Raw genomic sequence first — 13,963 nt, forward strand, 5'->3', positions numbered from 1 at the left:
CAGTTAATTTACAACCGTAGTTCTGTAACCTATCTGCACACACACACATACAGTCTGCAGTGCTCCTCCCCCACCCCCTACCGCCCCTTCTCCTCATGTCCTAACTAACTCAGTCTCACTGCTGGGGGGCTCTCTGCAGTCCAACACACACATACTCACTGCAGGAAGAAATGGGTTACATAAAGAGCAAGAGCAACGGCTATGCAAGCAGAGCGAGATCGAGGATGAAAATGTAGCAGAGAATTATAGTGCGTTAGAAAAACACTACAGTAACACACAGTCCATTGCCCTGGATAATACAACTGGAAGTGACTGGCCTTCCCTTTCTAAATCTGTGGGACAATGGTTAGGATTGGGAGGAAACACACACACATGGACGCAGCGGTCTAAGGCACTGCATCTCAGTGCAAGAGGCTTCACTACAGTGCCTGGTTCAAATACAGGCTGTATCACATCCGGCCCGTGATTGGGAGTCCTATAGGGCGGCGCACAATTGGACCAGCATAGTCCAGGTTAGGCCGGAGTAGGCCGTCATTGTAAATAGGAATTTGTTCTGAACCGACTTGCCAGGTTAAATAAAGGTTACACACACACACCAAAAGGTTATTTTGTTGGCATTTAAAAAAGCTAGCTAGCTCATGGATGCAAGCAATGTTCTTCCCAAAAAACATAGCAAAACGACAATCTGATTCAGTAGCTATAGCTAGCTAGCTAACTATATAGCTAGGTGTCATCTAAAACAACTCTAATTTATAAAGACAGTTCTTATTTGATTAATGGTGGCCGGACCCATCTATGTGAAGCTATCCACAATAAGGATAAGCCACAATAGTGGACTTTGCGGTTAGCGTTCAAAATAAAAAAGTATGGCATAATTTTACTATTTGTATTCATTTGCGTCACTGTTATTATGCAACACTTTAAATTTTGAAGGCAAACCGAAAACTCCACTAGCTTTGGGCAACAGGGTTAAGTAGCTGGCTAGCTATTTATTTTCATGAACTGAAGTTCAATTTCAATAGGCAAACAAGTGGTAACCTAGCTAATACTTACTCACAAGGATTCCTAAATCARTGCTAAGAATAATGAAAATGACTGCAGTTTCTACTGGTCATTGTTTTCAGGCTGGTTGTATTGGTGCTAGCTAGGTACCAAGCTAAAGCTAGCAACGCCAGAAGTTGCGGTCGAACAAATGATGCTTTATTACCACTGCGGTATTGTAAACACATCGCTCGTGGCCTGTGTTTGCAGACTTTTTTGTTCAGCTTTGACAGTGCTACTGTATCTTTCTCTAGCAGTGATGCCATTACTGTGTAACTCCGGTAGTGCAACATCTGGAAAATAGCGCACTTGGTTGTGTGTACCGGTGCTCGACCAATCGACGAAAGCCAACATCACCCACGACAGAGAACGGTTGATTGTCAAGGGAAATTAATTCCATTATCTTGGTTTTAATGGATTTCGCCTTTGAGTTTTCTTGCTCTTTCAAATGACTCCTCGATCCACACAGCAGACATTGTGGGCTAGGTTAGGAATGCTATGATGCACGTATAACGCAACATTTTCCGTGGCATCATTACATCATGTACCTACGTTATATAGGTATGCACGTCAGCTTTGACATGGGTTTATCACATCGGCGTAAAAACTAGACATCGGGCAGATACCGATGCTGGCATGTTTAGCTAATATCGTCCGAATCCGATATGTTCACCGATATATCATGCATCCCTTACACACACACAGTCAAAAGTTTTAGAACACCTACTCAATCAAGGGTTATTCTTRATTTTTCCTATTTTCTACAGGTCTTCCATTCATGTGGCGGTCCTCACGAGAGCCAGTTTCATCATAATGCTTGATGGTTTTTGCAACTGCACTCTCAAACAGCTTCAGGAGGTAGTCACCTGGAATGCATTTCAATTAACAGGTGTGCCTTCTTAAAAGTACATTTGTTGAATTTCTTTCCTTAATACGTTTGAGCCAATCAGTTGTGTTGTGACAAGTTAGGGATGGCATACAGAAGATAGCCCTATTTTGTAAAAGACAGTCCATATTATGGCAATAACAGATCAAATAAGCAAAGAGAAATGACAATCCATTACTTTAAGACATGAAGGCCAGTCAATACGGAAAATGTCAAGAACTTTGAAAGTTTCTTCAAGTGTAGTCCTAAACTGGCTCTCATGAGGACCTCCACAGGAATGGAAGACCAAGAGTTACCTCTGCTGCAGAGGTTAAGTTCATTAGAGTTACCAGCCTCAGAAATTGCAGCCCAAATAAATGCTTCACAGAGTTAAAGTAACAGACACATCTCAACTTAAACTGTTCAGAGACTGTGTGAATCAGGCCTTCATGGGTCAAATTGTTGCAAAGAAACCACTACTAAAGGACACCAATAACAAGAAATTACGTGCTTGGCCAATAAACACGACCAATGGACATTAGACCGGTGGAAATCTGTAATTTGGTCTGATGAGTCCAAATTGGAGATTTTTGGTTCCAACCCATGTGTCTTTGGGAGGATGATCTCTGCATGTGTATTTCCCACCATAAAGTATGGAGGAGGAGCGGTTATGGTGTGGGGGTGCTTTGCTGCTGACATTGTCTGTGACTTTCATTCAAGGCACACTTAACCAGCATGGCTACCACAACATTCTGCAGTGATATGCCATCCCATCTGGTTTGCGCTTAGTGGGACTATCATTTGTTTTTCAACAGGACAATGACACAACACACCTCCAGGCTGTGTAAGGGCTATTTGACCAAGGAGATTGATGGAGTGCTGCATCAGATGACCTGGCCTCCACAATCCTCCGACCTCAACCAAATTGAGATGGTTGGGGATGACTTGAACCGCAGAGTGACGGAAAAGCAGCCAACAAGTGCTCAGCATATGTGGGAACTCCTTCAAGACTGTTGGAAAAGCATTTCAGGTGAAGCTGGTTGAGAGAATTCCAAGAGTGTGCAAAGCTGTCATCAAGACAAAGGGTGGATATTTAAAGAATCTCAAATATAAAATATATTTTGATTTGTTTTACACTTTTTTGGTTACTACATGATTCCATATGTGTTATTTCATAGTTTTAATGTCTTCACATTATTCCACAATGCAGAAAATTGTAAAAATAAAGAAAAACACTTGAATGAGTCGGTGTTCTACAACTTTTGACCGGTAGTGTATATTAATAAAGAACTTTTGGTACAATTCACACTTGTTTTTACCCATCTAAAATTACGCATAAATCCGCAATGCTTTCGGCTATAAATTATAGGTAAAATGCTAGAGGAAGACGCGACTGATGCACATTGGTTTGTCTCCATGACAAAGAAATTGTATCAGATTACTTCCCAAGCAATGTCCAATGTGACTCTGTCACTACCAATTGATCTATTCACTTTCCGTAGAGAATATGTATAATTGAATTGAAAACATAAAACATTTGGTTGCGGAATAACATTTGGTGAAATCAGGTCTATATCTAATTTATTTTCCTTATCCATTATTATTAAAAGGTGCACTATGCAGATATCGCTACTCCATTTCCTTGTTGCTGAAATTGTAATAATTGTTACAAAATTCAGTTTGTAACAAAAGAAGCATCGTAGAGAATCATTGTACCGTCTAAACCACTGTGAAATATCGTTTCAATCACCAGAAATATTGTATTTTCAGCCGTTTGAAGCTGGTGTACAAAACCACAATTAAAAGACGCAAAAACCAAACTTCAGAGTGGGAACCATAGAAATAGCACACATAGAACATATCTACTGCTTGCTGATGTGTCTGTAGCGCTCATGTTAGCACACATAGAACATATCTACTGCTTGCTGATGTGTCTGTAGTGCTCATGTTAGCACACATAGAACATATGTACTGCTTGCTGATGTGTCTGTAGTGCTCATGTTATGGTAGTTTGCAAAAGAAATTGCCACTGAATTGATGCAAATAATCATGATATCATTCAGCCAAGGGAAGATCCACCCATTTAATGTTATTATATGATGCAAAACGCATCATACCGGCTATATTTCTGTGTAGACGTACCCCCGCATCTCACACACACACACACACACACACGTTTCCTTTCAAAAAGTTCCAGGAAAATATGAATCACTGATGCATTTTATTAAAGTCTTATGATTACCTTTGGGCAAATTAAGGAATTCCTAAGTTCAATACATTTAGGAGATTTCCTACTGTTCAATACATTTTTGAATATTGTTGAATTCCGTTTATAATGTCTGGATTCCGTGATTCGGTCCGGGTTCTCCACAACGCAGATTTTAATAGGGCCCTAGGATGGGCCAATAAAGGCTTGCTTAAATGAGAACTGAGCAGCAGGATACAGTCACCTGGGGCTACAGCCAGGGACGCCGAGACATCAATCTGACACATACACTAGGGTTGGGCGATATTACAATAGTATCAGATATCGAAGAGGATTGACCTACATTGTCGATGGTGACGACACTGTGATGAGACAGACGATGTAGAACCAATTCCAACTCGACACCACGCAGTAGAGCTGACTGGGCAGCCCACGGCAAAAGTGGCCTATTTCTTCGCTATAGTCTGCATAACCTATTTCAATCGATATGTTATAAACCATTTACAGAATGGTCTCTTGCAATGTAGACAGAGCTAATATTTTCACCAAAGCAGTACACAATGTCAAGCCAAAAAAATATGCGTCTCTCCCACCACGCTACTTCATGGTAAAACAATGAATTTACACAGAAGAAATATATTTTTTAAATGTACGTTTTGAACATTCACACCAGCAGAGCTAAAGGACGATGGCTAGAGCTTACCCATGATGCTGCACAACGATTTAAGTCAATAAGTCATTGTTTTATTCAAGGTATGATATGTTTGGCCTTGAAGTGACAAATCCAACCAGCCCGCGTCAATGCTTTGTCTTTTCCTATGAGATGACGTGGAAATAATTTTTTGCCCGTTTCATTTCATGCCTAGGTTTTATTTGAACCTCACCACCCACCAGCATGTTTATTAAATCAAACTCCTGCGAAGTTGTTCCTCTTCGAGTCATGACTGAGACAAACAGMTTTTTGCCGTAACCATGGAGCGAATCAAAAAAGGGGAGCAAATGTATGCTTTATCCCCCTTTTTTAGCAGAAAATTAACAATCTGTTGGATAGTTTAGACATTTTCTATATCATTTTTTGCTAATCTGTATGAAAAAAATGACAATTTTATAACTGGTATAATTGCATCATATGACTAACGGTATAGCTTCCGTCCCTCTCCTCGCCCCTACCTGGGCTCGAACCAGGGACCCTCTGCGCACATCGACAACAGCCACCCTCGAAGCATCGTTACCCAACGCCCCACAAAAGCCGCGGCCCTTGCAGAGCAAGGGGAACAACTACTTCAAGGTCTCAGAGTGAGTGAAATCACCGATTGAAACGCTATTAGCGTGCACCCCGCTAACTAGTTAGCCATTTCACATCGGTTACACTTGCATACCCTGCTCCCCCCGTCAACCCAAGATGAATGGTTTTGACCACTTCACTACACACTTTACTGCTTTGATTGGTGCAGCCCCTGTGAGCACCATGAGCAYGGGCTGACTTGGCTTTGCTGTACCGCAGCCTGCCAGTAGTCTACCTACCAAAGACAGCACCATGTCCATTTCAATGTAGAAAAAGCGCATGTCTCTGGTGGAAGATGCCAAAACTTTGGAGATAATAGATAACGAAGTCAAAGAAACCGATTTACATCTGTGGCAACGTTTTCCTTATTATGTGAGTGACAAACCCAGCTCCAGAACTATTAGCCAGCTGGCTAATCTTTTGAGAACGGTGTAGTTAAAACAAAACAAAAATCAGCAACAGATAACATTAGCTAGCAAGATAAGGTTAGCAAGATACACTAACAGCTGTCATTTCCCTATTTGTTGGCATTCATTTTAAGCCTAAGGCCAAGATGCAACGTTCAGGCCCTACTTTACCCAGGACTGAGTGCATCTGCCAAAATGAAGGCCAGGCCCAAAATAACTCACTCCATTAGTAAATCCATTAGCTGGTCCTCTGTCACTTGCTCCCTGCATGAAGAGCAAGCCGCATGAGCTCTGCTCTTGGCAGCTCAGTCTGAGTATCCATAGCAACGGCTCTGCTTGGGCTGCTCTGCTCAATGAGGACACATGAGAACAGTTAGCCGTCAGCTACTTTTTGTCACACGAGACACCGACAAAACTCAAGGAACATTATTTTCTGTGAAATAATCTCTCCCGTCTTAAAACAGGCCCTACCCGACCCTAACCCATATGTCGCGGCCCGTCGGACTCGGGTAGCAGAGCTCGAACGTGGATATCACCAGGAGATTCTTTCCCACCCCAAATTCGTGAATATACTAGCCTGTGTCAGTAGCTTGCGTCATCCTTCGGAGGTGGAACCTAAARGAGCATTTCCACTGGGCAGGAATTGCACACCCTCCAACCAGGATTTCTGGAAATCCAGGAACTTCCAATAGATTTTGCAACCCTACTCACACGTCTCCATACACGCCACACACAATTCTGCATACACCTCATGCACACATGTAATACACCATGCACACACACCACTCCTCCTAAACTCGTCATTCTCATCTAACCAGGTGCCCAGTGGAGTGATGTCAGTCAACATCTGCTGCGTAGTAAAGAAAATTGATCAGGCCACCAACAAGTCAGGTGTGCTGCACACACACAGATCAGGGATTGACATTAACTTTTTTGGTCCGACAGATTTTTTTACTTGTCCAAAAGCTTAAGCCACTTGTGGTCTAACACTTTCGGCCAAAAGGGCGCTTGCTCATTGACAATGTTATCACCCCCTAGCGGCCATCCCCAAACTGTTTTTAAAAAGTAAAAAAAATGGAAGACTGCTACGCATTTGGCTCGAGAGACGAGAGGAATCATGACATTGACAAAATATATTTAGTGGAGCCAAATCTTTTCAAATAGCCCATTCCACTCTGGTGGAGCTGTGGCTCGTCAGAGATGTGTAGTAGCCTAACCCTATCTGGCTATCTGTGTGTGCCGAAGCGCACAGATGGAGTGAGTGACAGTCAACAAGCCTTGCTGGCTGTGTGTCTGTGATGGGTCATCATGGGCTGCAGAGCAAATCTGCTGTCCTCAGAACTGGATAAATATAAACTGAGTTGCTTTTTTTTGCCTCATCCTCCTCTCTTATTAGGCCTAGGCTACTAAATGTGTTGTAGGTAGGTTGCACATTGCTAGAATAATATGGCAATAGGCCTAGGCCAACTATGCATCATTTATTTTATAGGTTTTCCTCAGCTGTAGCGTAAGTTCTTTTGACTCATTAGATTTGACCATCTGAGGATCGTTTGCGCCATTTCACTCATTGTGGCCTAAAATAATTCATTAAAAATAAATATGTGAATAGCATAGACTCCTACTTTCATTTCATTTAAAAGCTGCAACTTTAGGACAATAAACACTATTGGAATAGTTTGGAAAATACTCTTCATTACTTTAATTTGTCTTCACGCTTTAATGAAATTTCAGTTAGTAGGATTAGGCTTTGGTCGTTTGGTTCGCAATGACGAGGGATTTCCTTCAGTCTTATAATGCTTTGCTCAACTGTAAGGTTTGTTAAAATGTATCATTGGATTTGTACATCCTGCTATTGTTTCTTCAATCTCTCTCATTATTACCTTAGGCCTCCCATGTTTTGGGGTTATTCAAAAACAAACTTTAAACTTTGAGGTAGCCGAGAACACCGTTCGATTCATTCATCGTTTGATCATGAAATAGCGCGGCAGAAGAGATCTAGTATGSATGAAACTGAAGGAGTGGCTTAATAGGGACGTCACATTCATATCAAGTGGAGAGAACATTGAACATTTGGCCTTCTTTAACAATAAGACACATGAGTGTCTATTGGCCTAGATCATCTGACATTTGAGAGAGAAAAAAAACGATATTTTGCGCTGCTTTGGTGAAACTCTTAGCTCGGGCTACATTGTTCTCTTGCTTTGTGTAAATATAACATTTATTGAAGTAGGCTTTACGAATACAGGCAATTTACTCAATGTCAACCATGCACTGCCCTGCCTGATCCAATTCTGATCGGAGTAACCGATAGAGATTTTTTATTTTACATGTCCATTAGGACAACTGAAATCTGTATTCTGGTTGTCTGACCAATTTCTTTTTTTCTACTTGCCCGGACAAGCAGACAAGCCTTAACGTAGAGCCCTACACACACACAGCATCCAATCTGCCACTCACTTGCACCTCAGGCCGGTGGCCAGCTTGACAACGGCGGTGTTGAGAGAGACAATCCAGTCGAGAAGCCACATGGCCCAGAGGCAGAGGAAGGCTCGGCCAGGCTAACCCAGGAACGGTGCTCTGATCTGGGGCTCGCTCGCAACACCGCTCCCCAGCTCTCCTCTGTACCACACCAGAACTGAACACACTGCGCAACTAATGCTAGTGAGCTACTGAGGTGAGAGAGAAATAGGAAGAAAGAGAGGAGGAAAGGGAGGGTGTGGAGGGATGAAGACTGGAAAAAGAGAAGAGGGAGGGAAGGAAGGAGAGAAGAGAGCAGGACTGAGACAGGAGAATGGAAGGAAAGTGCGCGAGAGCTCTGCAGCGGAATTCAAAAACTGGAAGATTCTTCCCCAGTGTTGTGTAGATTGAGACTGGCACTGTTAGGCCATTTTGGGACAACCAGAGACAGAGCCGGAGGACTGGAGGTGTGTGTGTGTGTGTGTGTCTGGGTTTCCTTTAGCCGGTAATTTAAATGCCGACAAACAAAATTGCGGCCAGGCCAATTGTCCAGGAGAAGAAATAAAATCCCATTGCGAAATAATGCTTTTGTGCCTATTCATTGATGGAAATACCAGTCAAATCAAATGTTATTGGTCACACACACACGGTTAGCAGATGTTAATGCGAGTGTAGCGAAATGCTTGTGCTTCTAGTTCCGACCGTGCAGTAATATCTAACAAGTAATCTAACAATTTCACAACAACTACCTTATACACACACAAGTGTAAAGGAATAAATAAGAATATGTACATAGAAATATATGGATGAGCGATGGCCGAACGGCATAGGCAAGATGCAGTAGATGGTATAGAGTACAGTATATACACATATGAGATGAGTAATGTAGGGTATGTAAATATTATATAAAGTGGCACTGTTTAAAGTATAGGTCGACCGATTAATCGGAATGGCAGATAAATCGGGGCCGATTTCAAGTTTTCATAACAATCGGAAATCGGTATTTTTGGGCGCCGATTTGCCGATTATTATATATATATATATTATTTTTTACACCTTTATTTAATCTTTATTTAACTAGGCAAGTCAGTTAAGAACACATTCTTATTTTCAATGGCGGCCTAGGAACGTTCTGCCTCAGATTTTTAACCTTGTCAGCTCGGGAGATCCAATCTTGCAACCTTACAGTTAACTAGTCCAATGCTCTAACACCTGATTACATTGCACTCCACGAGGAGCCTGCCTGTTAGCAAATGCAGTAAGTTGCTAGCTAGCATTAAACTTATCTTATAAAAAACAATCAATCAATGACTGTCATTGCTCCAATGTGTACTTAACCATAAACATCAATACACAAGTATATATTTTTAAACCTGCATATTTAGCTAAAAGAAATCCAGGTTAGCAGGCAATATTAACCAGGTGAAATTGTGTCATTTCTCTTGCGTTCATTGCACGCAGAGTCAGGGTATATGCAACAATTTGGGCCGCCTGGCTCTTTGCGAACTAATTTGCCAGAATTTTACGTAATTATGACAACATTGAAGGTTGTGCAATGTAACAYGAATATTTAGACTCATGGATGCCACCCGTTAGATAAAATACGGAACGGAATAAACGTGTTGTTTGAGGTGATAGTTTCCGGATTAGTCAAAGGTATATGGATAAGAGAGAAATAGTCGACGCGTTATAATTCCTGTAATAACTTGCGGCTGAACTTGAAAGGGGTTCCTTCGTTATTTTACCGTTCATGTCTTCCATAGAGAATGTCTTGATCTACTTCAAATAAGGTCTGTGTTTCGTGCAGGCTTAAACCGRCTCGACGTTTTGATACCCGTGTAAATCTCACTAGGATAAGGTAACGTTTGTCAACATATTTTCATAAATTCACTCTACAATTTTTTTTTATCTTCGCTTATATTTAGCCAATATTGATCAGAGTTACCTTGTCCTATGGATATCTACACAGTTATAAAATTGGCACGGTGATAAAATTGGCACGGTAAGCCTACACGAAACACAGACCTTGTTTTAAGTGAATCAAAAAATATCCTATGGAATAAATGAAGGAACCGCTTTTCAGATTTTGCTAAAAGGTGTCATGGGAATTGACTCGCACTTTGGTTGTCAATTCTTACCATGCCCATTATTAAAATAGGATTTCCTGCATATAGAAATTTAAGTTTTTGTTTTCAACATTCATCACAGGTAACTTAAACTCTATTTTTATTCAAACAGTTGAGAGTATTTGTCTCCTAAGCAGACTCTTCAGTATCATTGTCACTTCAGAGCTGTGTGCGTGTGTGTATTTATGTATTATATTAAGTTAAAATAAAAGTGTTCATTGTTCATTCAGTATTGTTGCAATTGTCATTATTACAAAAATGTGTGTGTGTGTGTGTGTATGATATAGATATATATATATTTTTTTAAATTATATTTTTTAAATAAATCGGCCGATTAATCGGTATCGGCTTTTTTTGTCTTCCAATAAATCGGTATAGGCATTGAAAAATCATAATCGGTTGACCTCTAGTTTAAAGTGACTAGTGATACATTACATCCAATTTATTATTATTAAAGTGGCTAGAGATTTTAGTCAGTATGTTGGCAGCAGCCACTCAATGTTAGTGATGGCTGTTTAACAGTCTGATGGCCTTGAGATAGAAGCTGTTTTTCAGTCTCTCGGTCCCAGCTTTGATGCACCTGTACTGAGCTCGCCTTCTGGATGATAGCGGGGTGAACAGGCAGTGGCTCGGTGGTTGTTGTCCTTGATGATCTTTTTGGCCTTCCTGTGACATTGGGTGGTGTAGGTGTCCTGGAGTGCAGGTAGTTTGCCCCCGGTGATACGTTGTGCAGACCTCACTACCCTCTGGAGAGCCTTGCGGTTGTGGGTGGAGCGGTGATACAGCCCGACAGGATCTGTAAAAGTTTGTGAGTGTTTTTGGTGACAAGCCAAATTTCTTCAGCCTCCTGAGGTTGAAGAGGCGCTGTTGTGCCTTCTTCACCACACTGTCTTTGTGGGGGGACCATTTCAGTTTGTCCGTGATGTGTACGCCGAGGAACTTAAACTTTACACCTTCTCCACTACTGTCCCATCGATGTGGATAGGGGGGTGCTCCCTCTGCTGTTTCCATAAGTCCACGATCATCTCCATTGTTTTGTTGACGTTGAGTGTGAGGTTATTTTCCTGACACCACACTCCGAGGGCCCTCACCTCCTCCCCGTAGGCCGTCTCATCATTGTTGGTAATCAAGCCTACCACTGCAGTCAATGTAATTCATTTGACCAGTCATGCTTATCGGTCTATTCGGTTAATTTGCAWAATTTTGTGGAATTAAATTGGCATGTGTATATTCGTTCTGTATCTTACACAGCCTTTGAGCAGAAAATATGTCAGACAGCACGAGAGCTGATGCTACAGCTCCTCAAACAGCTCTTTCGTTGCTGCTGGAGTGAAACCTGCTTTTATTAGCCCAATCATTGCGCAACAATTCTAAATGTAATTGCGTGTTAAAAACTGTTTTGATGGCCACGATTAAAAAGAGCAACTATTTTTATTTCTCAACTGGTAATTGAAGTGCGCTTCCCATTCAATATTCAAATGCATAGGCAACAGAAGGCAGGCTTCACTTCGCAATGAGCTGGAGGCAGTATGCATTTTGAAAGCATATGCTTAATTTGAAAACTTAACGTTTTACTACGTATTATGAGGCATGTCTTACCTTGCTTCAAAGTAGCCTAGCCAAAACCCAACCACATRCGGATAATTTTTTAATAAAGACTTCCATATTGGTTTTCAAATTAACTTTCTTTCATTGTCCAGTATATTGATGAGGAAAAACATTTGATACATTTTAGAATAAGGCTGTACTGCTCTCATGCTTTGGGCTGTAGGTGTGATTGCATWGCAGTGCTCGTAGGGCCGAAGGCCTGTAGGGTTGTGTGTGATGTATACTGACTGAGGGAGATAGATTGTGTGTGAGTGTCAGTGTTTGTGTGCTCAGAGGAGAAGCTAATCGAGCTCATCAATAATTGGCAGAGCTTTGGCTCGAGCATCATCTCCCTGAATCMCCACCCCCCCACACACACATAGGTATTCAGTGAAAGCATAAAATGGACCATACCGTTATAGGAGCACCACTGTCAACAGGAATAATGTCAACTGTCCTTTCATTTATTTGTTCATTCATTCATGAGTAGTAACAGCACAGGTTCCTTCTCCATTAAACCCTGAGTTAGTGAAGGAGGGGAGGAACCCCATTGACACAATTGAGATGCAGCTCTGGACAAAACAATGGCATCAGGGCAACTTTCACTTCACATGTCAGTTCAGTGAATGAGTCAACCACACAAACCAGGATAAGGAATGCACTGAATGGACGAGAGCAAAATTAGGATTCTGTGGCATAATGAAAACCAAATACCAACAAGAAAGATTCCAATCAGACATATCTAACTGATAACCAGGATCGAAGATTATAAAGTAAATTCGGTGAAGCAGAGGGGCGCTCTCTCGACAGTCCAAATTACTAACTAATAAAAGTTACTAGGCACTCACTTTTTGCCGGGTTTTTTCGTCTTTGTCCTTTTCTTCCTCGCCTGGAGTGCAAGAACTGTCACGGGGTAGATGACAAAATAACGTTACCATCGTTTCATTTGGCAGACCTTTCACTTTCATAACAGTACGTATTAACGTTAGTTTGATACACAACCTGTTAGCTAACGTTGGCTAGTTAATTATACAGTAATATTGGTTGCTAGTTATAACGTAAACACCGTTGTTACATAGTGATAAGGAGGGCTAAAGTATATGCGCACAAAGTTGCAATATGGAACTAACGTTACCTAGCCAGATAACGTTAGCTGCTAAGAAAGCTAGCGAGCAGGTGTTAGATGCTGAAATGGCCAAACTTAGTTAAGTTACAAAATACAGGTGTTTCCCACACGTGGGTTTTGTTTATTCAATTGCACAAACGAGTTTAATAATGTTTATCAAATAATATCAGGATTGTGCAGCTGTGAAAACCTCCACCGCTAACTAGTGACGTTAGCTAACTAGCTTTACAGCTCATGATAGCTAGCATTTCGTGCCTAGCTAGCTACAACGCGTGGTTCGCTATTGTCTAGTTCCACAAAAAAATCCACGGCCTTGACAATTCCTTCAATAACAGTCATATGTCCAAAATCAGCGGCCTCAGCTTGTTGGATCATTGATGTGCGCATTCACTGATACTGTTCATTTATCATCCTTATTCTTTAAGCAGATTACCTTTCCTTTCCATGCTGTAAACGGGCCGGGGATGGGGTTCAAATTGGAGTTGAGCGATATGTTTCCAGTGTAGTAGTCAGAGCGCAGGCGTCCCTTGGTCATTGCAATCTGGAATTCTTGGGACGTCCATAACCCTAACCTGTACCAGAGTATGTGAACGGAGTTGAGCGCTCATCGATCGATGTCATTTCCTACCGCTTCACGTTCACATGAAAAAAAAACGGCCGCTCCAAATTCGCTCCATTCATTAAAATCACAATTTAACCAACACCCATCTATTTTTGTGACTACTGGGCCATCCTTGGGGGACGTCCCAACGATCCAGGATAGCACGGACCGGCGTGCCCTTACAGGCAAAACTTCACCAACGTTCCCTCTTTGACCACGGCGTCATCGTTACCGTCTGTCCCTTTGATAGGCCTACATGAAA

General features: G+C 41.6%; 1 protein-coding gene across 1 annotated transcript in view; it reads right to left on the bottom strand.

Annotated features, from left to right (window-relative positions):
- The window catches only part of LOC111969699 (SRSF protein kinase 1), a 47,844-nt gene extending 34,147 nt beyond the window's left edge, over positions 1 to 13,697 (bottom strand). The window contains exons 1-2 of the mRNA XM_023995884.3: positions 13,534 to 13,697; positions 12,823 to 12,877 (exon numbers count right to left, since the gene is read on the bottom strand). Of these exons, the coding sequence (XP_023851652.1) occupies positions 12,823 to 12,877; positions 13,534 to 13,546 (68 nt within the window). The 5' untranslated portion in view covers positions 13,547 to 13,697. The remainder of the gene's footprint in view (positions 1 to 12,822; positions 12,878 to 13,533) is intronic.
- Between the last annotated feature and the right edge of the window lie 266 nt (positions 13,698 to 13,963).

The sequence above is a fragment of the Salvelinus sp. IW2-2015 genome, linkage group LG11, assembly GCF_002910315.2.
Source record: "Salvelinus sp. IW2-2015 linkage group LG11, ASM291031v2, whole genome shotgun sequence".
NCBI lineage: Eukaryota > Metazoa > Chordata > Actinopteri > Salmoniformes > Salmonidae > Salvelinus > Salvelinus sp. IW2-2015.